This window comes from Carassius auratus, chromosome 14, assembly GCF_003368295.1.
Source record: "Carassius auratus strain Wakin chromosome 14, ASM336829v1, whole genome shotgun sequence".
NCBI lineage: Eukaryota > Metazoa > Chordata > Actinopteri > Cypriniformes > Cyprinidae > Carassius > Carassius auratus.
In genome coordinates this window covers 17,676,938-17,704,933 of record NC_039256.1, presented here as the reverse complement: position 1 = coordinate 17,704,933, position 27,996 = coordinate 17,676,938, and the positions used below count along the sequence as shown (strand labels likewise).

Sequence of the window (27,996 nt, the reverse complement as noted above, 5' to 3'; positions counted from 1 at the left end):
CGTTTTTGAGAGCAAGACATGTCGAACATGTTACATCACAGGGAATTTCCAGTAAGGAAGTCAAGCTGTCTATTCAAACGCTCGCGTAGATCTCGACATGATTTACTGTGACCACTCGCGACAGGCGTTTAAAATCGATTGATCGATCTGCCGTTTAACCTTGGTGGATATTCTGCATTATCCATGTCAGCAGACGCAACAATCATCCGGAATAAGGAACCTGCCTTGAACTGACTTTCTATCAGCTTACATTAGTTGACTTCCGCGCAACATGGAGAAATAAACTGTAACGAATAAGAAAACTTGACTCTGAATCCCAAATCCCAGCTGTTTAATGTTGATTCTGAATCTCGGATATCTATCAGGAAAGGTAAGCAGTCTCGTAGATCCAGCCATGCTTGTTGTCCGTGAGTTGCCCATGTTGCCATCTAAAGGTTGTTTTGATAGTTTGTATCAAGTGCTGCTGCTGAACTTCCTACTTCTGCCTCAGAGGCCAAATGCACATTTCAGTTATCGAGGACTTTTGATAAGTTGTTTTGGGTGAGTAGGCTACTAACAGCTTGTCGTGAACAGTAATGTGTTTCAATTCGGTCAGGATCAGACCGTAGAAAGTTTTAATATCTCGGAAGTTTGAGTGACTGACAAGTGTTATGCTGGTTGTGTGACAAAATGTAAGAATACAGTATATTTGGGCATCGAGGCGCGTTCGGTCCGAACATCCGGAGTTGTTTATAATAGAAGTTCTTTTCGAACAGTCCCTTTCTGATGTTCCAAACACGAAGTGATTAATCTAGTTAGCATTACATCTGTTAAATAGATGTCTGCGACTCTGCGTTTGTTGTCATTCAGTGTTTAAGACGTGGTAAAGTGGTTGGGATTCTGGTCCATACAATTACTCAAATGTTTTGAATTATTTGCTGACTGATTCGTTTCTGCAGGTCACAGCACCAGTAGGTGGCGAATAAAAATGCGATTTTTTTTGTTTGTTCAGCTGTGAGTGATTCACTTGATCTTTCATTCAACCGATTCCCTACAAATTACAACATAACGGATGCTTTTATTATTTTTGCGAAATTTGTATAGCTATGAAAAGACTGACTAATCTTTCTTATCATTGCCATTATTCACATTTACACACGTTTAATGCTTTTGCCGCCGCCTTGTCTCATACAACGAACTGAAAGATTTTTTATTCCATTAGTTTGTTGAAGATGTCGTTCGTTAACGAACTGAATGAACAAGTCAAGTTAGCAGCTCGATTGTTAAGTAAAAAAATAAAAATAAAATAAAAAATAATAATTCAAAGGCGTATTGATTTAAACACTACACCTGAGTACGTGCACTATATTCAATCTTTGAAAGCAGAAAAGCTGCTTCTATGCGGAGTGACTGTCTTCGTCATGTAACGTGAACGAGAACGATTCACTTAAAAGATTCGGTCAAAAAAAATAAATCGCTAATGAACAAAACCTTTCACTTCCCTTCATATTTTCTAAATGTTTTATATTTTCAGTGTTTGACTACTTTTGGTCACTCTCTGAATAAGTATACGACCATGACCTGTGAAATAATCTGTTTTACTTTTCTTCACAGGAATCATGGCTGGAGAGGATTCATACCATACAGAGGTGAGGAAATGTTTCCTAGTGTCTAAAGTAACATTTGTCATTCGAAACCAATTTTAATAAAAGCAATTTAACATAATCCTGAGTGTTTTGGTGCCAACTGTAAGACCATGAAGTAACGGGTCAGCTTTGATTTCATGTTGACTTTATAAGCTTCTGTTACTAGCTGCTCATTTATTTATGAAAATGATTATTATCGTGATATGGCAGAAGATAGCATGGAGCTCATGCCTTGCAGTTATCTCCAAAAGATAAATATGAACCTCAGAGCTCTTTTTTGTGTTGCTTCTAACAGATGTAGGCCTTTGAAGGCATATAAGCCTGATAGTAAATGATTAAATTTGATACAAGACATATTAATTTGTGTAAATACCACAGCATCACACAGGAAGTGTCTCTTAGAAAGCTAAGGAGGTTTTCTTTTTTTCTTGCCTTTTGTGGTTGCGATTCACCCTTCACACAGCACCGAATGAAGCTATACAAATTACTGTTTGTTCAGTTTTATGTCTTCATATATCGCAAAATCATATTACTGCCTGTCTGTCTCCACTGATTACAGAGATGCATTTTACACCTGTGCTAGTAATCTGACTCCTAAATTCAGACTCTGTCCTAATGTAACACTGAAAAACCCTCTGTCACAAAGTCATTGAGCTGTTTATAAAGCACACTGTTTGCTGAAGTTAAATGTAAAGCATTCAAAACTGTCATAATTGCATGTGTGTCTCATTTTTTAATTTTTTATTCTGTCACTGAAGTACATGGGCCAAATCGACCCATTTAGAGACGACTCAATATGGATGACTATGGACCCGACACCGTTTCCGGGCATCCACAACAATAATGTTATGAGGACAGGTAAGGTCTTCTCTGAGTTTTTCTGATTCGTTGTTCAATCAACATTCCAATCAACCAATCCGATTTGAGATATAACCTTTCAGGAAATATCTGTTTTAGGCTTACAATCAGGGTTAGATGCTTCTACACTCTTGTTAATCAGCTGTCATTTCACACTGATTTTAGGAATAAATTATGGGTAGGTTTAGGTTTAGGGGTAGGGATTGGGTTGAGTCTATATTTTTGGACAATAATGTTGATCCAGGAACATGTCTTACTTGGCAAAATCACGGCGAACTGACAATGAGATAACTTGCTGAACTTTGCAGAATGAATGCGGTAAAGAGCCTTCGTTTGCCTTTTTTCTTCTTGCTTTATTCCTTTAAGAAACAATCACCCTGCAGTAAGTTTCAGTAAGAGGTCTTATCCAATGAACCTTTCTAGAGAAGTGGAGACAGAAAATCCCAGAAACATTTCATTCCTTGGTTCAGTGATGTCACACACACACACAGTCATTCATATATTGTGTGGGATGACAATACAGGAGCTGATCTATTTTTTCCTTCACACTTCACTTCCTCATTGGATTGCAGAGACCCGACTGAAAACCATGAACAGCTCTTCACCGCCATGTGGTTGTGTGAGAAACCTCTCTGAGATAAGTGCAGTTTTGAGGCTGCCAGCTTTGAACACGTGTGCTTGATCTTCCTGAGCACAGTAAAACTTTGTAAATCCATACAGTTTTGGTTAAATATGTGCCTTTACTTTGAATGAAACACTATCAAAAAGGCACACTTAAAAGGATAGCTCACCCAAAAATTTAAATTACAAACCTGTATGGCATACTTTCTTCTGTGATATTTAGAAAAATGACACTGTGCTTCAGTCTTTGAATTAAAAATGTAGCATTATGTCACTTTCTCACCAATTGATCTCATGAAATAAATGGATGTTATCCAAAATGAGAGGGCAAACATCTGATTAATACATCACAATAATCCACAAGTAAGCAACATGACGGTTCATCAATCTGTCCAACATTTTGTGAAGTGAACAGCTGTGTGTTTGTAAGAAATTAGGTTCAATCAAACATTAAATTGGTCCTTCTGGCTAAAATCGTCCATGATAACGCTTCTTCCAGGTACCGTGTTGTCCTTTCACATCAAAATCCATCAAAATATTTGTTCAGAATGGTCAATTTCTCCCCTGATTCAGGCGAGATGACTTTTTTTTTTCTCCAGAGAAAGCAATATTGTGGATAGAGCACTTATATTTTAGCTGGAAACAATGTAGTTAGAAATGAAGTTAAAATCTTGATGGGTTTGTTATTACAAACATGCATCTTTTTACTTTACAACACCTTAATCGATGGACTGGAGTCGTGTGGCTTATAGTTATGTTTTTATCAGCTGTTTGGACTCTCATTCTGACAGCACCCATTCACTGCAGAGGATCCATTGATAAGCATTTGATGTAATGCTACATTACATTACATATTGCGTTTTGATCTGGCGTGTTCAATCTGACAATTGAATAATTTTTTGCTATCTTGAGTTCAGTGCACCTGTGGTTTAGATATTTGCTTTAGACATGAGACACCTCATCGAGTAAAGAATATCTTAGCTGATTGTTTTAGCTGCTCTTCACCAAGGATGTGGTCTCAGTCCTTGTGTGCACAGGAAGAGGAAGAGGCTTACACTTCGGTGGAAACACGTGGTGCAGCGAGAGCTTTGGCCCTGAAATATCTGCAGAACACCCACCTCTCAGCAAATACTCTGATATGCTTGATGGCCAGATAGTCTGCATGGCGAGACTGAATTCTGATCCTTCTGATTTTCCAACACCTGATTGAATTAAATAGCTTTTCAGCGAGTCAAGTTTGCTTCTTTCTGTTTGCAGTGCAGTGTGACACTGACATTGTAAGCATACAACTTCCTTTTTGTCATAAAATAAAAAAGGAGATATTTGGCACAATGTTCACGCTGCCCTTTAACCTTTTGATCACTTTGTGTGAAGAACAGATTTGAATTGTTATTCACTGCAGTTCACAAATTTTATATGACGCATTCAGACATTCCGGATCAATTTTGGCATAAATGATGCTAAACGATGTCATAGGTTTTCTGTTTCAAAACCAGTCATGATCTAGTAAGCGTAAAGATGTGAAAGTGTGAATGATACTTGAGAGCGAGTGCTGTGTGGAAGATTAACAGAAGAACTGACGAGGGAATTTCATTTAAGAGTGGATTTATTTCTTTTTTGCATCTCCTCTTTAGCAGTCGATGGTCCTTATTTACGAATCGTCGAACAACCAAAGCAGGTAATGCACATAATATTTTTGCAAATGCTCTTGTTAAATGAGTTGAACTAGTTCTCAAGTTGTTCTCATGCTTTTGCAAGTAAATTTCCTAATGTGTTAAGCTAAACACACTGTTATAGCACGACTGCTCAGAAGAGACTGGTAACTCTGGCAGCGGGTAGTGAAATAAACAAACTCATTATAGCCAAATATTAATCTGACATTGTAATTTCCAGAGGGGCTTCAGGTTCCGCTATGGATGTGAAGGCCCCTCCCACGGAGGACTCCCAGGGGCCTCCAGTGAGAAGAACAGGAAGTCTTACCCACAAGTGAAGGTAGGTTCAACAAGACAGAGCTCTGCTGATGCCCTGAGATAAAGAAACCATTCTCTTACAGTTCGCTTCTGGTTGATGCAATAGGATTTAGATTAAGAGGATAAACATATTTTCTACTGTTTCCTTTTACAAATGCTAATCAAACAGAACAGGCTGTTACTTATTTTTTGGTCTTGGCAGACTTTAGCTTCTTAATGAAATAATAAAGCATAAAAATCTCCCTTTGATTTAACACTATCGTTCAAAAGTGTACAGATTTTATTTGTTATTTATTTATATTTTTTTGTCAATAATTTTAATTGGCAAGGGTGCATTATTAATAAAAATAAGGATCATGTGACAGCTGAAAATTTAGCTTTGCCATCACAGGATTAAATTACATGTTATAATATATTAAAATAGAACGCAGTTCATTTCAATTATAATAATATTTCACAATATTTCACTGTTTTCACTGTATTTTGATCAAACAAATAAAAGTTTAGTGAGCATAAGAGGCTTCACATTGTGTAATTGACAGGAATGATGTCATCATAGTGTTTGCCAGCCGAATTATGAATTCTTCTATTTATGATCTGTATGCTTACATGCTAACCTAAAGCTTTAAAAGAATAGTTTACCAAATTTTTATGCTTTCTAAACCTGTTTATCTATCTTTCTTAAGTGGAACACACGAGATGTCTTGCAGAATGTTGGCTTCAGAAGACTTGGAGTAATTGTCATTTTTTAAAAGTTGACAGCCCTTGGTCACCATTCCTGAAAAAATAATAAAATTTTTGCCCTATTTTTCGCCAGTTTGCAAGCATTGGTATTTCCTTCAGGAAAACTAGTTTGCCTAGTTTTGAGATCTAGAGAGAGAGCGAGCTGTCTGATATCGCAGCTTTTCCATCAGATGATAAATCCCAATGATGCAATATTTGCTGGAGCACACAGCTAAAAATAGTAGCTGCTGTCTCTTACAACTGCCGTTCTGTGCCAGGTCACTTATTTTGGGATCACAGTGGCTGAAGGTTGAGAAAGTCAGTGAAACAAAACAAGGAAAGAAAGGAAAGTAATTAAAGGAGGACTCTATTCTCTATTACGACGCTCTCCTTCATGACGGCAGAGCGTTTGGGAATTTCCTCAGTGTGTCACTGGGGTAATTAGTGGGAAGACTCGTTCTATGTAATGTGGTGTCAGAGATGGGAAACGAAGTGTGCAGCAGCTCGCCCCCTCTCGCTCCGACATACTCTGACATGCCGCTCACACAAACACACATTAAAGAGATGTGTGTGTGTGTACATTGCACATACACCTCCGATTAAGTGTGGGCTTTACTAAGGCTCCAAGTTCTTGATAAAATGTCTTTCATTTGGTGTAAACCAAGTTGCCAAAAACCTTTTAATGCAAAGGTCAAAAATTAAACTTGATTGAGCTGAATCAAAAGTAAATGTTGAAATATATCTGACTTTTTTTTTTAAATGAATTACATTAGAAGGTTAGTCATTAGTTAACATTAGTTAATGCATTGAGTAACATTTACTATAACAATGAGCAATACATTTGTTAGAAGATTCATTAATGTTAATGTGTGTTAATAAAAATACAATGTCTGCTTAAGTCCATTAAATAATATTAACAGATCAGGGTCAGAAATAGAAACGGGCATGGGGCATAAATGCTCCTCAAATTTAAGATGAAAGAGAAAAAATGCTATTATTAGTTATGCAATTATTATTAAAGCAGGCTTGATTAAAGATAAATGTAAAAATGAAATGAAAAGTGTTGCAGTAGTAAATTTAGATTTGCTCAGGTTGCATCAGATTTCTTTTTACGTGTTTTTTTTTTTTCTTCTTTGCAGTGTTGAGCATTATAACCAATCACACACGTTTCTGTTGACCTTCTGAAAGCAATGGCCAATCAGAGCATTATTATTAGTCAGCGCTGAAATTGCTGAAGTTGTATGCACCCTTTGATCAGCACCAAACTGTACAAACAAATATAAATTAACACGTTTAAACGTTAATTAATTAATTGATGTTTATTTTTCATTAACATGAATCAACCTTATTGTAAAGTGTTTTGCTAAATTCTTCTTTCCCTTTAATCCAAAACCAGCTTTATTTGAATGTGGAGGAAGAGGAAACATAACAAAGTTCATGAATTTCCATTGCTAGTGGTGCTAATATTGAAAAATAACTTCTCGGCGAAGTATTTAGATTGACCACAACCTATACTGTATCTAGTAATACAGTTTTTGTTTGAAATCGTCAGTGTTGGTTATTTCAAGCGCTGGGAATGGGCTTCCCTATGATTTTCATGTTAGTATTTAACATGGTCGACTATAAGGATGTTTAGTTATCATTCTGCCATGAGTATACAGGTTTATTGTAGGGATTTCCAGGTTGATGAATTTTTATATCATTGCTCACAGTAGGAGGAAATTAGCTCATGTGTAGCCCATTCAGCACGTTGACTGTTCAGCAGCTGTTTTTCGTTTTGTTTGACTCTCAGCCGGATCTGAAGGGGTGAGATGGAGGATTATTATTCACGTATGGATGCACATGTATGTTTTCATGCGTGGCATCACTGCTTTCATGATATCATCAAACAGTTTTTCTAGAGGGGCTCGTGTTCATTCTTTGATATTCGCTGGGTATTTTTTTCTGGGGGTTGATATTGCTATGAGGATGAGTCATTTCGTCCCAGAGAAAGTGTCTTATGAGCCATCTTTGAAGTTGGCCCATAGAAGCAGTCAAACCACACACCTTGTCATATGAGTCACGAATTGCCCGTTTTAAGTCTTTTCTTATTAATGTTTGGGATTTGCTTGTAATCCAGTCTGCTGTGGCATTTTTAGCTTTTATTTTAGCTCTTCTGTGTGTTGAGGATGTTGTTGATAAGAATGGCCAAATTATGTTGTGGAAAAGTCCACAAATGCTCCACCCACTTTCCCTGTGAATGCTGGGATTTCCCCCACCAAAATGAGATCAACATACCTGTGACATTCCTTTGCCCTTAATGGCTTCTGGTTTGCCTTTTAGACTTTATGTAAAGTATTTGCGGAACTGCTACACAAATACTTCAGATTGTATATAGCCTACCTATTTGAAATATGTACGATAATTTTAGTGTATAATATTGTTTTATTTAAATAAATATTATTTCACAGTCAATTGTATAAATTAATGTATTATTTATCATAAAATAATATTGATAATCTATAAATAATTGTTTTTTATTAATGTTTTTTACATTATAGAATATAAATAAATACAAAAAACACAATTTCTGAACATAAAAAAAAAAGAAATGGAGTTATCCGTTTTTGCAAATTAGCTCTTCATATACAGTAGGTGTAATTATTTTTGGCAGATTAAAGTTAGCTCAAAATGAGCCACTTTTTAATGTTTTGTTCTGTTTGTTTTTGGGACACCAGATATGTAACTACCAGGGTGCAGCGCGAGTGGTAGTTCAGCTGGTGACCAACACTGTAAAGCCCCATCTTCATGCTCACAGCCTGGTGGGCAAACAGTGCGATAAAGGAATCTGCATCGCCGACTTGCAGCCCAAAGATTCAAGCATCAGGTCTGAATTTGTCCCTCAACATCCAGTTATTCAGAATGCTTTTCTTCTGAGCAACAGCACTCTCAGTGCATGCAACGATGACAGTGAGGCTCCTAATTAATGTTCACTTGCAAATCTTTTACAGTTTTCCTAATTTAGGCATTTTGCATGTGACAAAGAAGCACGTGAGCAAAGTTTTGGAAGAGAGGATGATCGAGGCCTACAGGATGGGGTATAACTACGGTATATCGATCCATCCTGATATAGATGCCCTACAAGGAGAGGTTCGCGTGCCCAGAGAACTCACAGGTAGGAGAAGTGTGTTTATGTGTGCGTGAAATATTCCTGACAGATTATGTCTCTATTCAGGATGTCCATCCATTTTTCTGCTGGCCAAGTCAGGATTTGTAGTTCAAGATATTCAAGGAGCAATCACTTTTCACTTTGTACCAAGACAGTTTAGTCCATGGGCACTGGCCCTATAAAGAAGTCACTCTGGATAGAATTCTTCTGATGATCTAACATTGCTCTGGTCAACAGAAAGGTTTTTAAGAAAATGTTCGAGGTGTTGAATATAAATAACTTCGGTGTATTGTGACTGTGTGTTCATATATAGATGCTGAAAGGAACCTGATCAGCGGTACATCTATTCATCAGTCGAAGGAGATGGATCTGAGTGTGGTACGGCTCATGTTCACTGCCTTCCTGCCTGACAGTGATGGAGGGTTCTCCCGCAGACTGGAACCAGTCATTTCAGACCCCATCTTTGACAGCAGTGAGTATCATCTTCCTTGTTACTGACCATGTCAATCAAAAGCATCTAGGGGTGTGACAAGACAGTTATCATGAGATGAGACACGAGACTGTGATGCAGCAAGGCTGAGGGACACAGGGTCCTATGGAATCCATTAAATTCTTTCCTAAATTCCGTTTTTTTCTGTTTTAAAAGTTCTGTGTGGCTTTTTTTCCCATTGAAATGAAAACTCCTTTTTAATAGTTAAATTAAATTGTATTAATTAAAAAGCATGTCTAGTTAATAAAAATCATGAAACTTATACATTTTCACATCAATTTATTAAAAGTTTAACAAAGTACAAGTTTAGGGTAAACTTTTTATTTTTATTCTTACCTAATTCTGTGTTTTAGCATGTCTAACTATTTGAATGTATAAAAAACCTAATTTATTCTTTTTTTTTCTTAAAGTAGCCTCATGATTTTTTTTCCTTAGAAATTCTGTGTTTGTGGTTATCGCAATGAAGGCATAAAACATTAATTTAATTTAAAAAAAAAATTAATTACTGAAAATTAAGAAAACTTTATTTTTTGGCAAACAAAGGAGATTTACTATTAAAATTAAAACATGGAAGAAATGTTTCGTGATTAATCCTTAAACAATAATGTTGGTTTCATTTTTGTAGTAGTAGAAGTAATAGCAGGCTGTGTACATTCAATTGAAAAATAGTACCGGACTTTTATTTTGACGGGTTGCCGCGAATACCTTTACAGTTCTGTGTAAGTGATATGAAGCTAGTTTTACTCAAATAAAATGGTAAAATGCTTCTTAAGTTACTCTGAGTAGTTTTGGAGACGTTGTTCATGTGTTTCCTTCCTCATTTAGTGAGACCGCAGATGCTGAAATCACTGTGAGCATCAGGCGCACCTCTATGTGTAGTAAATGAAACGTGCGCCATTCATTAACAGAGATACGCAGAACATTCAGGATTCATATTTATATTGACTTTTGCTGCTTTATATATACAGATACATATTGTGATTTGATTTAAGTGTAATGACCTACTTTTGATTGATTAATTAATTCAGAGTTTGACGAATTCCCAGACACTCTGCGTAAAACTGAGAATTACGTTTTTATGACTGATTAAAAACTAACGTTACACTGCGTAATTTTTCCGCTTATGCGTCCATTTGCCTGATGTGAACATAAAATGTCTTACCACCACTGGTGAAAGAGCCAGTTTAATGCAAATATATTTAAAAGGTCTGGGCGAGGATATCATCACGTTCTTGCTTAACCAGTCAGATCTTGCGAGACACATCTGATCTCGCGAGATATCGTGCTACGAGATCTCATCACACTCCTAAAAGCATCCATAGCAGTGTTAAGTTAGTAGAATTGAGATACTAATATAGCTTTTATTAACATTATTTAACAATTTTTGTTTTTAGTTTTTACTATTTTATTTATTTTTTTGCCTTTTTTGTTTAGTCATACTTAAATAATTCATAGTGATTCGAAATTATGGCTTTTAGCCCAATCTGTATAATTTAGTAGCCACATGCTTTTGAGTTTAGGGGCTAATTATTGATATTTTTGTAATCTCACTCTTGATCTCGTTCTCATTTTCTTTTTCCATTTCTCTCACTCGTACTCTCACTCTCTAACCGAGAACTATCGGGTATTGCTTCCTCTCTGAAACTAGGCCTACACTTTCATTTTCCCCTCCCTTTTCTAATAATCTCTGTTTCCAGTTCTGCCTCTCTTCTTAGCACTGTCAGAGTTCATGTTTGTAAAACGAGACTGCTGCAGAAAGGAAAGGGAAAATAAGGAAACGCCACAAAAATGAAAAGCCGAAAGACTTGTTTCATTTCTAATGCCTTTGTCTCTCTTGTGGATTTTTAGAGGCCCCGAATGCCTCCAATCTGAAGATAGTTCGGATGGATCGGACTGCTGGCTGTGTGACGGGAGGAGAGGAGGTCTATCTGCTGTGTGACAAAGTCCAGAAAGGTCAGAAAGCAATATCATAACAGTCTGCTATTGCAGACCAGAAATAAAAGGGTCATGTGATGCGATTTCAAGTTTTCCTTTCTCTTTAAAGTGATACAAGCTCTTAGTGCATAAAGAAGATCTAAAAAAAGTTGCAAACACTAAAGCAACAAATCCAAAGAGATATTCTTTGTAAAAGTTGAGACTCATCCATGCCCCCCTAAAACGCCTCGTTTAAACATGCCCCCACATGTCTACGTCACGATGTGGGAAGATTTGCATAACACCGCCCGAATGTTCACGCAAAGAAAGAAGCCATCCATCCAACCACTTCGAGAGAAAACCACACGCAGATAATCAATTTGGCCAAATCACCGTTAAAAAATCACATCGCTTTTATTATCTGCAAGGGGAACCCCTGAAACCAGTGCCTGTTTCTATAAAGTGGAGCAGTTCCATATTTGCATGGACAGTCTGGTGCTTTTGACACACAGTGTGTAAGCATGTTTACAATGTTAAGGATTTGCCACTGATGATTTAAACATGAGTTTAGAGCAGATCACAAATGCAGACATGATATTATGTTAACGCAGCGCGATACGCAACACGTAATAAGAAAGTGTAAGTCATTATAATCAGTATTTATGGTCCCACTGGATGCAACAAATGCCTTGTTTGTAATGGGCTTTATTGTTTTTGTCTTGTCGTGCCGGGACACTGCATCACAGTGTGAGGGGCGTAACATTTCCATTAGGGCTGCACGATATTGGGCACGATTTTTCTTACAAACAAAAAGGGGGTGAGCACACTTACATTCTCATTTTAAATGATTTAAACATCGACACCAATTGATTAATATGCGTGAGGGAGAGAGAGCAAGACAGCGTTTGTGTTGTTTGAAGACATTTAGCATGCGGCCGGGGCTCTCTCTCTCTGCGCGCGCTCTTTCTCTCATGCCGATGACAGGTAGCCTGGTAATACCAGACTCTGCTACTTCACTTTGCTTCGTAGACAGAGTCTGGAATGACATAATAGAGAAGTGTTTTCTCTCTCGCTAGGGGGCGCTTGTCTGAAGTTTAAAATCATTGGTTACCGTAAGCCAATCAGATACGTTTAGTTATGACGTATGTTATGCGCCTGTACAGCCGCATCGAAGCACAGACATCATGCATCGAACTCAAATCTATGATTGAACTTCCACTGTAAACCTGTTGTTAAACACTCTTCTTGTTCTGGCTTCAGTTTGAAAAAGAGTTGAATGTTCTCCATAACAGAGCGAATTGCATCCCGTGTCTCATTTCCCATTTCTGCGGTCGTTTCAGTTTTCGATTTCTCTAACCTACAATTTAAAACTCGGTGCTTAGCATCTAGCATCTAGGAAGTCTGACGTAGTCAGGCTAGGTGACAGGTGCAATATTTGAAAATCAATAATTATTCATTTACTTTTTAAATTACATTTATATCTGAATATATGTCAACCTATAGACTTTCAAACATCTAAGTGTCATTAATTAATATGAATCTGTGTACAAAATGACATATAAACATATTTTCCTATTGTATTTTGCCTGGAAACGCTTCCAGCACGCTTGCGTGTCACGTGAAAAATAGGCGTCGGTTCTATTTCTAGCATGCACGCGTCTTGTCTCACGCATGTAGTCTACAAGCTCTAACCTGTTAACATGGGAGCCGAATTAAAAACAGACACGCAGCTGAGACACTTGCTCTCTTGCGCGCGCGCTCTCTCTCTCTCTCTCTCTCTCTCGCGCGCGTGCGCGCGCTCTCTGGCCGATACAGTTGATGAATAACGGATCAACTATGACAGCCTACATCGCACATCCTGCGATGTGACTATCGTGGATTTGTACATCGCGATATCGATGCTTAAAACAACACATCGTGCAGCCCTAATTTCCATTACACGCTTGATGCATTCATCCAATCACAATGCACTGGATAGCTGTCCAATCAGAGCACACCTCACTTTTCAGACCGATGAGCTTTGTGAAAAAAATAAAAATCAACGCATTTCAGAAAGGGGGGGCATAGAGGAGAAACAATAATGTACAATATATGGAAAATAATGTGTTTTTTGAACCTTAAACCGCATAAACACATTTCATTACACCAAATAAACAAATAATGTTCTTTTTAGCAGCATCATATGACCCCTTTAAGGACATTAGTGGAGAGCATACATTTTTTTCCTGTTGCAAAAAGATTTTAAATAAATGGTGTTTTGTACTTTCTATTAATCAAAGAATATATATTTAAAACAAAATTGCTGTATAGTGAAGTGACATGACATACAGCCAAGTATGGTGTCCCATACTCAGAATCCGTGCTCTGCATTTAACCCATCCAAAGTGCACACACACACAGCAGTGAACACACACACCCGGAGTTTTACATTCCTCATAATAATTAATATTTGAAACAATAGCTACTGAAAATTCAGTTTTGCCATCATAGGAATAAGTTAAAATAGAAAATGCTTATTTTCACTTTACTTTTAGTGCCCTAATCTAAATAGTGATCTAAATAGTGACTGTTTTTGGTACAAGAATGATTTCAAGAGAACTGCCAGGGTATAATGGAGTAGAATAAATGATTTTGGGATCCGGAAAAAGTTGAACAAGCCATGTTATTCATTTTTCTGAATGAAGCCACCTTCAAACAGTTTAGCCTTTAACCTACAGCTGATAAGCCACCTTGTTTTTGTGTGATAGATGCTGGACACACATTGCCACTCTTGAAGGAAGTTTTCACTACAGTTTTCCAGCTATAGGGAATTCCCCTTTTCATATGCAAATTACGCGGCAGAAGAAAGTTCACTATACGTCTGTTTTTCAACAACTTGCTCTCCATTTCTCTTAACTCGTATTGTTTTCTCCTCCCTTCGTCCACGATGAAAACTGGATCATCATGGACAAGTCAAGTAGGATAAATAAATGATCTTAAAATACAAAATTAACATCGTTCACCATTACTATTGCACTAAATCCTCTGAAACATTTACAGCTATCTCTGGAGTGTTTCAAAATGAGGAAAAAGATTGATATTATTTGCATTTGTGATTCAGCTATGATATTGTGATAAAATGCAACACATTAAATGACAATCATATAGTGTGAATCATATCGTGATGAGCCCTAGTTTTTTCTAATTCTATTATATGGTTTTTGAATTATTTGGTATCATGGTATATATCAAAATACCAGGGTATTTCCATCTGATACGTAGACTGGGTATGTTTTTAGATCATGTGTCCATAATGTGCATATCTGTTGCGCCATTATATGAAGTTTGTACTGTGGTAAATCATGACTTTTGCGGAAGTAGCGATGTCTTGCATGCTGATGACAGATATTCAAATTGTACTCTGTGGGTGTGTGTGTGGTCATGATCATTTCCTCTTTCTTTCCCCGCTGGTTCACAATAATTTAATTTTCTTCTTTTCCTCATAATGTATGTGATGTCATTGTTTGTTTTTGTTGTTGTGACAGATGATATCCAGGTGCGGTTTTATGAAGATGATGAGTCAGGTCTAACCTGGGAGGCCTATGGGGATTTCTCCCCCACTGACGTCCACAGACAGGTCAGGACATGAACTTGTCTGCGGCCACATACTACCACACTGTACTTCTGCCACCACAGTTTGACCCTGCTGGTCGAAACATGATCCTTTATGTTCAGTGACTTGCTTTCTGGTTTAGTGATCTCTTTAGTCTGTTTCCTTATGGATAAATCCTAACTTCTTTTGGTAAATAGTTGGTAAAGCACAGCTTCTGGGGATTTATTAAGTCAACATGAAATAAAATTTACCCTATTTACTTTATACATATTCTAAGTGTTTTTGAAAGAAGTCTGTTATGTTAACCGAGGCTGCATGTATTTGATTAGAATACAGTAATGTGAAATATTATTCACATTTTTAAATAATTGATTTCTATTTGTCACTGTTACATCTTGACTTTAGATGACTGTGATTTTATGGTATTTTTAAAACAATGTTCTGGTGGAATGAATAATCCACCTATCAATTCAATCCTTTAGTTCGCCATTGTGTTCAAGACTCCTAAATATCGGGACCAGAACCTCCAGAAGCCCATCTCTGTGTTTGTGCAGCTAAAAAGAAAGTCCGACAATGAAACGAGTGAACCCAAGCCTTTCACCTACCATCCACAGATCATAGGTATAGTCTTTAACAAACTTCACAAAGCTTTGATTGTTACTGTGCAACATAGACTTTTTTTTTTTTTTAGGATTTAAAAAAGCTACGACAAAAATTGCAATAAACTGTCATAAGACAGAACCAAAAAAATAGTGTATATAACAGGGTCCAAAGCTTTTAGATGTCTAGTGAGACTTTTTTGCACTTAGGTCTATTTTTCACTTTTTTTATTTCTTGGGTCTATTTTCATTTTTATCCGATTACTCGATTAATTGCCATAAGTATTGACCAATTACTCAATTACCAAAATAATCGTTAGTTACAGCCATACACCATATGTTTACTCTTGTCATGGAATTTCTCTTCTAAACTGTTTTTAGACAAAGAAGAAGTCCAGAGAAAGAGACAGAAGACTCTGCCAAACTTCCAGGACTACAGTGGAGCCGGAGGCGGAGCTGGAGGCATGTTTAGAGGAGGAGGGGGTGGGTCAACAGCAGGGGGAGGTCCCAGCGGAGGAGGAGGAGGAGGTATATCAATATAACATTACACTTCACATAGCATTACTTTCTTTTTATTAGAAGCCTGAAAATCTCACCATGCATAAAAGGGCAATGATGTTAGCTAAACAGTCTTTTGTCGTCTAGGACATTTCTTCCAGGGATATCAAACCTATAACAATTTCGGGTCTGGATACAACTTCTCCTCAGGCATGGGAGGAGGCGGGACCACCATCAAGCATGGTGGGTGTCCAAGCTGTCAATCAAGCTGCTATCATCACAGCAGTTTGGACTTTAAAGTCACACATACTATCATTATTTTACTATCCATCAGGGCTGGGCAAAAAAAAAAATAGTTATTCGATTTATCGTTTTTTTAAATGACGTGGATTTGATCTTGATTCTCAAATGCTACAAATCGATATTTTCCGGTATTTATTTCTGCACACATTTAAAACGAGATCTGATTAACGTGAATCTTATCAATGTTTTTCTACACTGGATGTCACCCTTATTTACTTTGCGCGATGTTACAACGGAAAGCCTGTCATTCATTCAGCGCTTATCATGGCGGAGAACAAAGAACAAAGTCATACGCGTGATTCGCAAAGCTCAGGTGAAATGCTATAGGAATAATATAAATCTGCAGAAGCATATGATAGCACGCATAAGGAGCCATGATTACTGCAATCAATCAATAAATGGCGGATGGCGCGCACACCGTTTCGTTTACTAACGTACACACATACTAAAGACACTCGCTGTGTTTTCCGCTTCTGCCGTCTCAATATGATGATATGAATACACAAATATCATCTCCAGCTGCTCGGAGATTCCCTTTTTTCTTTTTTTCTTTTTTTTTTTGCGGTTGAGTTTATTCACAAATACCAGCAAATTCTATGATACAGCGGGGGGTACAGAAAATACAAATTAGGGATAGTGAAATGGGTCCCCCAAAGAAGCTAAAAAAGCTTATAAGTGGGGGCCCATAGTTTATTATTACTTCATTAGCATTTTATGGTTTCATTTGAGAAAACTACCGTTATATCACATACACAGCAGCTGCAAGTTCCTCACGGCAACCCGTCAAAATAAAAGTATAGTTTAACGTTAAAAAAACGTCAGAATATATTACTACTTAGCAGTCTTATGACTCAATTTTACTACTGCTAATACAATCTTTATTTATAATGGAATAATCACATTTGTTTTCTTTTTTATTTTAATAGTAAACCTCTGTTGTGCAGCACCTTGTTTGCCAAAGAATAAAAGGGTTTAATTTTCATTTGATTGGGATAAATTAAATTCATGTTTTATGCATTCATCTGATTACCAGAAAAAATAAGAACATTATATAGGGCCCTATTATTGTTAAAAAAAGGAATCAATACCCAGCCCTACTATCCATTAAAGTTATTTTTGTTCCAGATTTTTTGTCATTACTTGAGTCAGCAGTTTCACATGAGCTTTCAGAAATCATGATGAATTTAAGATGCTGATTCGGTGTTGAGGAAGCATTTATTATTATACATGTTAAACATGGTTGTGGCACTTATTCTTTGTATTTTGTGGAAACAGTGAACATATGATTTTGCCCTTCAGCAAAGCCAGTTTCTCAGTTTTCCTTCATCTTATAGCGTATCAAGAACCAGTGGAGGACAGTGATGAGGACAGTGACAGTGATAACGATGACGATCCGACAGCAGGTGGGGCGGTGCGAATCTGTGCCCAGCCTGAACCTGTCGCTTTGGGAGAGGCAAGTGAGGACACTGATCCAACAGAAGATCTGGAGTTAGACACCACAGGTTAGACTTGATTTAAAACTTAAGCGTGTGTAAAGTTTTCCAGCTCTGGTCAAACTGGGCTAAAACCCTGTCAAGCTTCATATTGCTTGTATATATCTCTGTGTAAATGTGTGCTATTTGTGTGTCTGCTCATTTTAGGTTGTGTGATAGAGCCTCATTTGGCTGCGCTTGCTGAAAGACAGGCTCAAGCGTTGTTTCATTTCGCAGTAAGCGGCGATGCCAGAATGCTTCTGGCTCCACAGCGCCCCCTCATGACCACCCAAGACGAGAATGGAGACACGTAAGTCAGAAAAACCACCTCGTGTTTCTGTAGAAGTTCCTTTTTCACAAACTTCCCGCTTCTCGCCCAAACACGTCAGTATGAATAAATGATTTCAGATGGTGTTTTGGCTTTGTTTGCCAAAGATCAAAGGTTTACTTATTTAAATGTTCTGTTTTGGATCGGACTTTCAGGGGTTTACATCTGGGAGTGATCCATAGTCAGACAGATGCCGTGCGAAATCTAGCACAAGTCATCTCGGCTCTTCCCGGAGAGGATGTACTTAACATGAGGAATGATCTTTATCAGGTATAATACACTACAACTCACACTACACTACTCATTACAGTTTCCAAAAATGGATACATCTGATACATCTGTTCCAGACTCCTTTGCACCTAGCTGTGTTGACGCAGCAAGAAGAGGCAGTCGAGGCCTTGTTGGAGGCCGAGGTGGATGTCACGCTCACAGATCGCCATGGAAACACGGCACTTCACCTGGCGGCTCAGCAGAAAGAGGATAGCGTGCTGCGATTGCTGCTGAAGCACAAATCAGTGGCGCAATTAACCAGCATGCCCAACACAGCAGGTACGGCGGACTGACTACGTGAGATCCATTTAAGCTGGTTTGAAGCGGCCCTGTATGCTCAGATGTGTTTACGTGTGTGTGTGTGTGTTCAGGTCTCTGTCCGCTTCACCTGGCTGTACAGGCAAACAGTTTGAGCTGTGTGCGGGCCCTGCTGGATGCCGGGGCAGATGTGGAGGTCCAGGAGCTCACATGTGGCCGCACGCCACTTCACCTGGCCACAGAACTGGGAAACCTTTCCCTCGCCGGGTGCCTGTTGCTGGAGGTACAGTGATGGTTTGAAGGATGTTGCTTAAGTGAATACAACATATTCTTAAAATTGAAAAGTGTCGCTCTACATACTCTTAACCTTTGCATTTTTTTTGCATGAAGCCCTGTAATGCTAATCAGTGAAATATAATTTTAATCATAATGTTCTTTTTACATATTTCCACTGTGAGAATTAAAAAGTTGATTGATTAATTGATTGGTTTTGCAGCTAAAAGTTATTATATTTAAACTTGATTCAGGTGAAATTAGATTTTATTTTATTTTTTGAGCTGATAAGTTCTGAATGTTTACACTTGTTTTGGGTTAATAAGTCTTCTGTGCTCACAAAGGCTGCATTTATTAATTTTTTTATTAAAAATAATGATTTACAGTAGAAACTATGATTTTGTGATATAGTATTACAGCTGTCTTCTATTTTAATATATTTTATCATCATTAACAATTTTAATATATTTTAACATCTAACAATTTTCAGTGTAACACGATCCTTCATTTTAATATGCTGGTTTGTTCAAGAAACATTTATTATTGTTATAAATTTAGAAAACTAATGTACTGCTTAATATTTTTGTGGAAATATGATTAAAAAAAATTCTCAGTCTTTTTAGATAAATATACATTTCTTTTTTGCTTTTTGTTGTTGTTTTTGTTTTTTTTTTATATAATTTTTTTTAACATTATAAATGTCCTTACTGTCACTTTTGCCTGGTTTAATGCATCCTTGCAGAATAAAAGTAATAATTACTTTAAATGCTGAAAAGTTTAAAATCGTGATTGTGTCTTGAGTGATGACAGTTTATGTGTGTATCATTCTCTCTGTGCAGGGTAATGCATTTGTAGACAGTGTCACCTATAACGGTTCAACTCCTCTGCACACTGCTGCAGGACGGGACTCAACCAAACTGTGCGCGATCCTGATGGCTGCAGGTGAGGAAGTGTGTGTTTATTACAGGTGTCACTAACAAGAGTTGTCATGCTGAAATAGTTATGACTTACAAGACTTATCTACAAATAACTGTCTGTAACAACCTGTTCTGCTGTCATCAATGTTCTGCATACACTGTATGTCTGGCAGAACTGAATCAAAAGCATGATCTTTCTAAACCTATCGAAGGTATATGATCACTCATCCAAGTGATCTCATTCTGACCATGTTCAGTAAATTACTTCGACTTGAGGTTACCAATTATTATTGATGTGTACATTAGGAGCAGATCCTCATAAAGAAAACTTTGAACCACTCTTCTTCAAAGATGATGAGTTGTGTGGTACATGTGAAGAGGAAGAGGAGGAAGATGAAGGCTATATCCCTGGGACAACCCCTCTGAACATGGCAACCTCCGCAGAGGTGAGGATAGAGAGCCATTTCTTCAGATAATTGTTGTGTTACGTAATGTTATTGCATTGCAGGTTGTGATGTATTATCTGTGTTGTCAGGTTTATGATATTCTTAATGGAGAAGAGTATCAACCCACCACCATTTTCGTTCCACCACAAGGTATGAACTCTGAGATGAATATAAAGTACCATTCAAAAGTTTGGGGTCAGTATTTTTTGTTTTTGTTTTAATGGATCATGTGATGCTGAAAATTCAGCATTGCATCACAGAAATAAATGTAATTTTAAAATATATTAAAATAGAATATAGTTATTTTAAATCGCAATAATATTTCACAATATCACTGTATTTTTACTCAAATAAATACACCCCGGATGAGCTTAAAAATACTTCTTCCAAAACACTTAAAAATAACTTACTGACCCAAAACGAGTGTAGTAGGCTCTACCAAAAATATACAAATCTTGTAATACTTATCCTCTTTCTGAATTATACTTTTTTGTATTGTTCAGGGTTTCCACTTTTGTGGAAATACATATTTTTAGGTTATTCCCTTAAATTTTTAATCAGCGAAGAACTCTTAATAAATGCAGTCACTGTATAAATATATATTTTTTAACCCTTAGAAAACTCACATGAATTGATTGAAATGTGTAGAAAGCCTGTCAATATGTGAAGAACAGCTTTCCGATTTTTTTAAATGTGTGTTTGGCTTGTGTTGGCAGGTGACATGAAGAGCTTGAGCTCTGACACAAAGCAGGAGTTGTGCCAGGCACTGGAAGAACAGACGGGAGGCTGGGAGAGTCTGGCTCATGCTCTGGGGCTTGGCATCCTGACCAGCGCCTTCAGACTCAGCTCCTGCCCTGCTGGAAAGCTGCTGGACAGCTATGAGGTCAACTCATTTACTGCCTTGTGACTACGAGCTACTTTTACATAAATCTTAAATAAACACCAGATAATGAGAAGAAAAAAGAGTTGTATCTTAATCTGATCCAACTAATTATGAGGTCTCTTATCTGCATTGTAGAGTGGGGCCGTAAACAGAAATTAAGTTTTAATATTCGGTTTTCACTTCAATATAGCTGCTTTGGGACCAGAAGACAAATTTGTGTATTATAATTTTTTTTAGAATCATTCAGAATTACGGGACCTACTTTAGTTCAACCCATGTTTCTCAGAATAACATCAAGGAGATGAATTGCTCTAATATTTACTATATCAGTAGATTGAACTTTTATTTAGTTTAGTGTATCCTGTAGTTGCTCTGCTGATGATCGGTCTCTGCAGGTGTCCGGAGGAACGGTGCGTGAGCTGGTGGAGGGACTGAAGCACGTTGGGAACTGCAGTGCTGTCAGTTTACTCCAGGCCGTGTGTAAGGAGCCTGAAGCTGTCCACACCACGCCTCAGCTCACAGGTAATATCAATTGATATATGCTTTTCTAGGTGGTTGAACGAAAGCGAAAATTTGTTGTTTTAGCCCCCCCAAAAAGGAGTGATCCATGAAACATTCACATTGTGCTCGTGTATGCACAGGTTGATCACAGGGTCTTTCCCTGTAGTAAGTGCACTTTAAGTTCTGTAAAGGAGTTAAGTCAAATTTCTTTTCAAAATCATTTGAATGCTATTTCAGATTAGAGAAACTGAGTTCAAACTCAAAGATGTTGTAACATTTACACCACCCTTCGACAACTTGAGTTGAAATATGCTCACCAGTTGATTAAAAATGGAAAAAATATTAATACAGTTTAAAATAACAATATATTATCCCTGTAATGGCAAAGCAAAATTTCAGCAGCCATTACCCTTTAGTGTCATGGGACAATTAGGCTAATATATCCGGAAGAAGAATCATTCACTGTGATTTGTCGAATACATGACTACATTTTATTGTGATCATATTTGAATCACATTTCTCTTGTCACTATTTTATAAAACCATTTAGATTTAACTGTCGTAAAATTGAGATGCTTTTTGCTTTCATTTCTAAAGGCTAGATGACAGTTTTAATATTTCCTTTGTTTTGCTTACCAGAACATTAACCTCAACCATCTTCAAAAAACATGTTTTGGTGTAGCATTTTTGATCTTTTTCCAAGAGCACTCATCATTGTTGTATTTAGTAGTATGAGTGAGACTTGTACTGTACTGTTCTGTTTTTTTAGTCCCACAATATGGTTTGTAAAACCCCCAGATTAAATCACTGCCAGTCTCGGTCCCCTGCCCCCCTGTCCTTAACAATAGTAGCATGTTGTGGTTCTCCCTGACATTACCTCATGTGAACTCAACCATGATGTCAACAAAACAGCACAGCCACTGCATTCTGAGGGAGTTCCCCTGGTCTCAGGGTGACCCGTCACACTGCGGTAATGTTCACATATAGACTCTGCAGTGATGGCCGTGTTTCAGGGGAAGCGGACAATAGAGAGGGGATTCCCAGGGACAGAAGTGAAAGCAATATATGGCACTTTTTGACTCGGGAGCAGTTTCTTTGAAACAAGTATTTCCACCTTGCTGTTTGATTTGAAGGGTTGACATAGTCATCGTCAGGGTCGAGTGAGCATGTGTGAGCCACCAGGGGAAAGTTCAGGTTTTTTTTCTTCTTCTCTGTTTCCTTCTTGTGGTTGTCCGTATTGTTGTGCCAGGTTTTAGAGATTAATAAACGTCTTTTACACCAGTGTGATAAAAAAATCTAATCGATGTTCAGGAAATATAGTGGGATCCAAAAGTCATAATATATTTTAAACCTGAAACAAAAGGTTTTAGGAAATGTTAAGATGTAAAAGTTTGGGATTAGTAAGATTTTTTTATGATTTTTTTAATGCTCATCAAGGTTGTATCATTTTGATCATAAATACAGAATTTTTTTTTTTTTTTTTTTATTATTGCAATTTAAAGTAACAGTTTACTATTTTAATATACTTTTTAAATATAATTTATTCTTGTGAAGCAACAAGGAATTTTCAGCATCATTTCAGTCTTCAGTGTCACATGATCCTTCAGAAATCATTCTAATATGTTGATTTATAATCAGTGTTGTAAACGGTTGTCCTGCTTAATATTTTTTGGGACCTGTGATTTCTATTTTGAATAAATGCTGTTATTTCTAACTTTTTATTCATTAAAGCATAAAAAAAGGCATCACAGGTACCAAAAAGCACAAAGTGGTCTAATAGCCTATAATGATAAAAATCCACTCACTCATTGATTTATAATCCCAATAGATCATAAACTCCACACTAGCAGTTCCAGATTTCTCACTACTCTGGACGTCATACTCAGGGAAAGTCCTGCCCGTTTGTGATGCTCTCTTCCCTATTAGCATATACACAGCCCTAAGTGAGAAGCAGCGGTCCGCCATTACTGTTCTCTTGCTGTAACTGCTGGAGGTACAGTGTCAGTGCCAAAGAGCCATTAAAAGTGTCGTGTGTTGGGATGCACCAACTAACATAGGTGGCCTTTTCAACAAGCTAAAAAAAAAAAGACCTGTGGGGTATTTTGAGATAACTTCACATACACAATCTGGGAACATCAGAGAACAAAGTAAAATATTGTATTCGTGCATTCTATGGCACATTTAAACAAATTATTCGCAGATTTTGACCAAATTTGCCTTTGGTGCACAATTGAACCAGCTACATTATTGCATTCTTTCTGGTCCTGTAGGAAAGTTTTTTTTTTTTTTTTTTTTTTTTTTTTTTTCTTCTTACCAATTGACCCCAACCCCTTCAAGAAAATGCCACCAAACTCATTAGAAAGCACTTCATAATGGATCAGGATAATGACCCAAAACACCCTACCAGTTCAGTCAACGACTTTATCAGGGCAAAGAAATGTACAGTCTTAGATTGCCCAAATCAATCTCCAGATTTAAATCCGATTGAACATTAATTTCACCAGCTGAAGAGGAGACTAAAGACAGAAACTCCACCCAAAAAAACAACAGTTGTAATTGGCTGCTTTTAAGGCTAGGGAAAAGCATTTCAAACCATAAGACCAAGAGTCTGGTGATGTCTATGGGTTGCAGACTCACTGCTCTAAATGCATGACAGGGTCTGCTACTAAATATTAGCTTTTAATATTTTTCATCTGCCTTAAATTCAACTGTTCAAATACTTATGCTCACATCAAAAAGATGAACTCTAAAACCGTTGTCCTTTTTATTTGGTAAAACATAAATGGCTCGAAAGACCTAATAATAAAATGTGACATTCTGTAGTTTTGTCGCATATTCATCTTTTAATCATATTTGCACATTTCTTGACTCCACAACAGAGTTCCAATACTTATGGAGGGCACTGTATATGCATTCTACATGAATTCTATTCATAAAAATATTTTATAATAAAAATGTGTAGAAAAATTCTGTAATAATTAGGAAAAATAGTTGAAATGTTTTTACAGTAATATTAATAATCGCCCTTCTTTTTCTTAAAATAAACAATTTCTCAGGTCCAGGGCTCTGTAAGTCCATTCAGGGTTTGACACTGGGCTCCCATCAGGAGGAGAGCGGGATATGTGACAGCGGGGTGGAGACCTCTTTCTAGAGCCCCAGCCTCAGTCTCGCCGACTCCAAACACAATCTCACAAACTGAGGCCTGACCCTAAACACCAGCTTCTCCCTCCTCCTCACTACAGCAGCAGCGCCACTCAGGACACGCCTCCCAACTCTTTGATTGGCCACCGCCCACCGTGGATGCTCCAAACCAAAATTGCAAATAAGGGAACTTTGAGGAGTCCTAAAGCTTTCTGGTCACAGGGATTCTTTTTTTAATTTTTAGCTTTTAATATGAATAATACCAAAAAGGACTTATTTGAACCGTTTTATTTTGTCCTTTTATTTCATTTTTTATTTCAGTAAAGTTTCAGCTCGTTTCAACTGTGCTTAATCTGAGGCAGCAGATGACATCCAGAACCCATATGTAACATCTATAGTTACATTAAAGAAACTCAATATTTAGGTTCATGATGTCTTGGACTTCACATTTTTACGTTCTCAAGCTTGATTTCCCAAAACGTTTATTACTTAGATGTTTTTAAAAATACAAAATTTGTCTGGTTTGATAAGTCTGGCCTATTTGTTTCTTTTTGTTATTATATTTTAATAAATAATCCGGTTTTAACAACAGCACCTTCCATTTATATAACTTATAACTCAAACCTTCTTCAGTAGTCATTTGCTTACAAAGAGTTTTCATACAGAGCAATACAGTGATGTACGGGAAGAGAAGGAGCAGAAGAGGAGGTCTACTGGATTATTGTGACGCTCTGGACCAATCGGATCTGTTATATGATGGAAAAAGCTCTTCCCTTTATAAAAGACCTATTCTACTGTTGTCCCTCACCCCTTAAGCTGTGATGAACAGCATTATTTGGGCTGCACTAGAATTTATTTTGGATTTAGTGGTGCTACCTACAATTCTTATTTTTTTGCTCACGGTTCTTTTAAAGGGGACATCGGATTTTTGCATTTAGTTAGAAAAGCTGAAAAGAGAAAACCCAGCCAGTTTGTAATAGTTGCTGTCTGAATCTGTCATCCAGTAAGCGGTTTTGATTTGTAGCCGGTTACTACGTAGATTGACCATTGAGGAATTTTAAGTGTTACAGACATTTTCATAATGTCAGTAAAGAATCATACCTGCTTGTGGAAAATGGGCATTCGATGTCCCCTTAAAAAAAAAAAAAATAATAATAATAATTAATAAGCTTTGAGAGAATATCCTCTCTTCCACATTTTTGATTAAAAAAAAAAAACTAAAACACAAAAACTAAAAAAAAAGTCAGTCCTGGGCAGCAAAAGGAGTGTGTTTGACTAGATTTGAATGAACTGTATATGTGTTTGTGCTTGTGTGTGAATTTGAGGAGCTTTACAGGATGTGTGTGTTAGGATTGTAATAACCAGATGCCTCAAATGCCCTTTATGAAATATGTGTGGTTACATTTGTGTCTTTCTGTTGAGAAATTAATCTCATTCCCTTCTGCTGTGTGAGAACTCAGGCTGTATAAGACAAAATATCACTCCGATAATATGCTGATCTAGCATCAGTTCAGTTCATTTAGAACTGATCCTTGAATAGCAGGGTTTTTTTGTTTTTGTCTTTTTGCTTTGTGACATTTTCTAAACATGGCCTCCGACCTTTTGAACTGACCTGGGGACTCATGTCACCAAAATGTGTTTAGCTGCCGTAATATTTTCATACTATAGTGAAGAGTGTTTAATAAGCAACAAAACCATCTGAAACCCCAAACTAAAGGTTTGACAGGCACTATAAAGTGTTTCTTAAAGTGTAAATTGGTATTTATGTCTGTACCCTGTGAAGCAGTGTTGTACAGAGGTAAATGTGTGTGCTTTGTAACTGGTTTAATTGTGATACTTTTATAATAAAACAATTCATTGTGCTCTGCTGAGTTGACTTTTCTTATTGTGCACATATTGGTTTCCATTCCATAATTATGCTGTCTTCTGTAAAACCACCAGCAGATGGTGTCCAATCGTACCTTTTTAAACATCCAGTTCTTTGAACTGTCATATCTTTTCACATTTGTATTGCAGTCTAAATTATTAAATTATAGCTTTAATTGCAATTATAATAGCATTTATAGAATTGACTTGGTTTTAGACTTGTCGTCCTAGTTAACAATCAGTTCACTATAGGATTGCATCCTCATTGGATTCATACATTCATCCCACCTATTTAAATGTAGTCCTGGGTCCTGTGAATTTTATGGAATATTTCCCCCCAAAATGTTTGTTTCTTCACCAGAACAGATTGCATTTCATCACTTGCTCTTCACTGGATCCTCTGCAGGGTGCCATCAGAATGAGAGTCTAAGATGATAAAAACCCCACAATAATAAACAATTAATCTACACGACTCCAGTCCAATCAATGTATTTTGAAGCGAAACGCTGCATGTTTGTAAGAAACAAATCCTTCAAGGCACTTTTATATTCTATTTCCTCCAGTGAAAATGTCCATCTGTTGACCTTTTACATCAAAATCTAGCAACATATTTGTTTAGAATTGTGTGCAACTTTTTTGGCTTGTAAACTGTGCTTGATCTGTGCATATTTCTATCCTGATTCGGACAAGATTCGCTAAAGAAACCAATATAATAGAAGTCTCATATTTTAGAAATGGTTTAAAATTAAAATGTCTTAATGATGGATTTGTTTATTACAAACACAGCTTTTCGCTTCACATGATGATGGATGGACTGGAGTTGTTGTTGTGGACTCTTTTTGTGACGGCACCCATACACTGAAGATGATTCATTGGTGAGCAATGATGTAATGCTCAATTTCTCCAAATCTGAATGAGGAAGGAAACTCATCTACACATTGAATGACCCAAGAATGTTTAAGCAAATTTTTGAGTGAACTATTCCTTAAAGCAACATCCCATAATGTCCTGCGAACGTCGACGTCACAACGGAATTCCGCATTCTAAAAACAGCCTGTGGATCCTGCTTGGAACTCTTTTGTGTGTGGCAAGCTGATTAAATATTAAATAGATTTGGCTATTTTAGGTTTCATTCGTTTTTCTTTTTATTATTTATTTATTTACAATTAGAGGCGGTGTTGATATCGTCACCTGGCCTGTGTTTATTTCCATTATTTCTTCCATTATTTCTATTTATTTAATATTTATTTTTATATTTCAGAAACTTAATTGTTTTTGTCATTTGTCTTGTTGTTTTCGTA

The 27,996-nt window shown here is 37.0% G+C and overlaps 2 protein-coding genes across 5 annotated transcripts in view; both read left to right on the top strand.

Annotated features, from left to right (window-relative positions):
- LOC113113858 (RING finger protein 44) overlaps nucleotides 1-27,996 on the top strand; it is a 1,123,463-nt gene that overhangs the window by 489,101 nt on the left and 606,366 nt on the right. The gene's annotated exons all lie outside the window — the stretch shown is intronic.
- On the top strand, nucleotides 13-26,692 carry LOC113113844 (nuclear factor NF-kappa-B p105 subunit-like). Of its 4 annotated transcripts, none has more exons than XM_026280352.1 (24): nucleotides 15-370; nucleotides 1,594-1,628; nucleotides 2,384-2,483; nucleotides 4,742-4,782; nucleotides 4,998-5,096; nucleotides 8,515-8,663; nucleotides 8,788-8,951; nucleotides 9,259-9,417; nucleotides 11,284-11,388; nucleotides 14,874-14,965; nucleotides 15,424-15,562; nucleotides 15,922-16,068; nucleotides 16,186-16,281; nucleotides 17,676-17,843; nucleotides 17,982-18,123; nucleotides 18,297-18,411; nucleotides 18,489-18,690; nucleotides 18,783-18,952; nucleotides 19,782-19,884; nucleotides 20,166-20,305; nucleotides 20,395-20,455; nucleotides 21,022-21,188; nucleotides 21,584-21,710; nucleotides 24,745-26,692. In XM_026280352.1, the coding sequence occupies exons 2-24, from the start codon at nucleotides 1,599-1,601 to the stop codon at nucleotides 24,837-24,839; spliced, it is 2,811 nt and encodes a 936-aa protein (XP_026136137.1). In that variant the 5' UTR covers nucleotides 15-370; nucleotides 1,594-1,598; the 3' UTR covers nucleotides 24,840-26,692. The 4 variants fall into 4 exon arrangements, with proteins under 4 accessions (XP_026136138.1, XP_026136137.1, XP_026136135.1 ...); XM_026280350.1 differs by having other exon boundaries at nucleotides 4,739-4,782; XM_026280351.1 differs by lacking the exon at nucleotides 15-370 and adding an exon at nucleotides 434-540 and having other exon boundaries at nucleotides 4,739-4,782.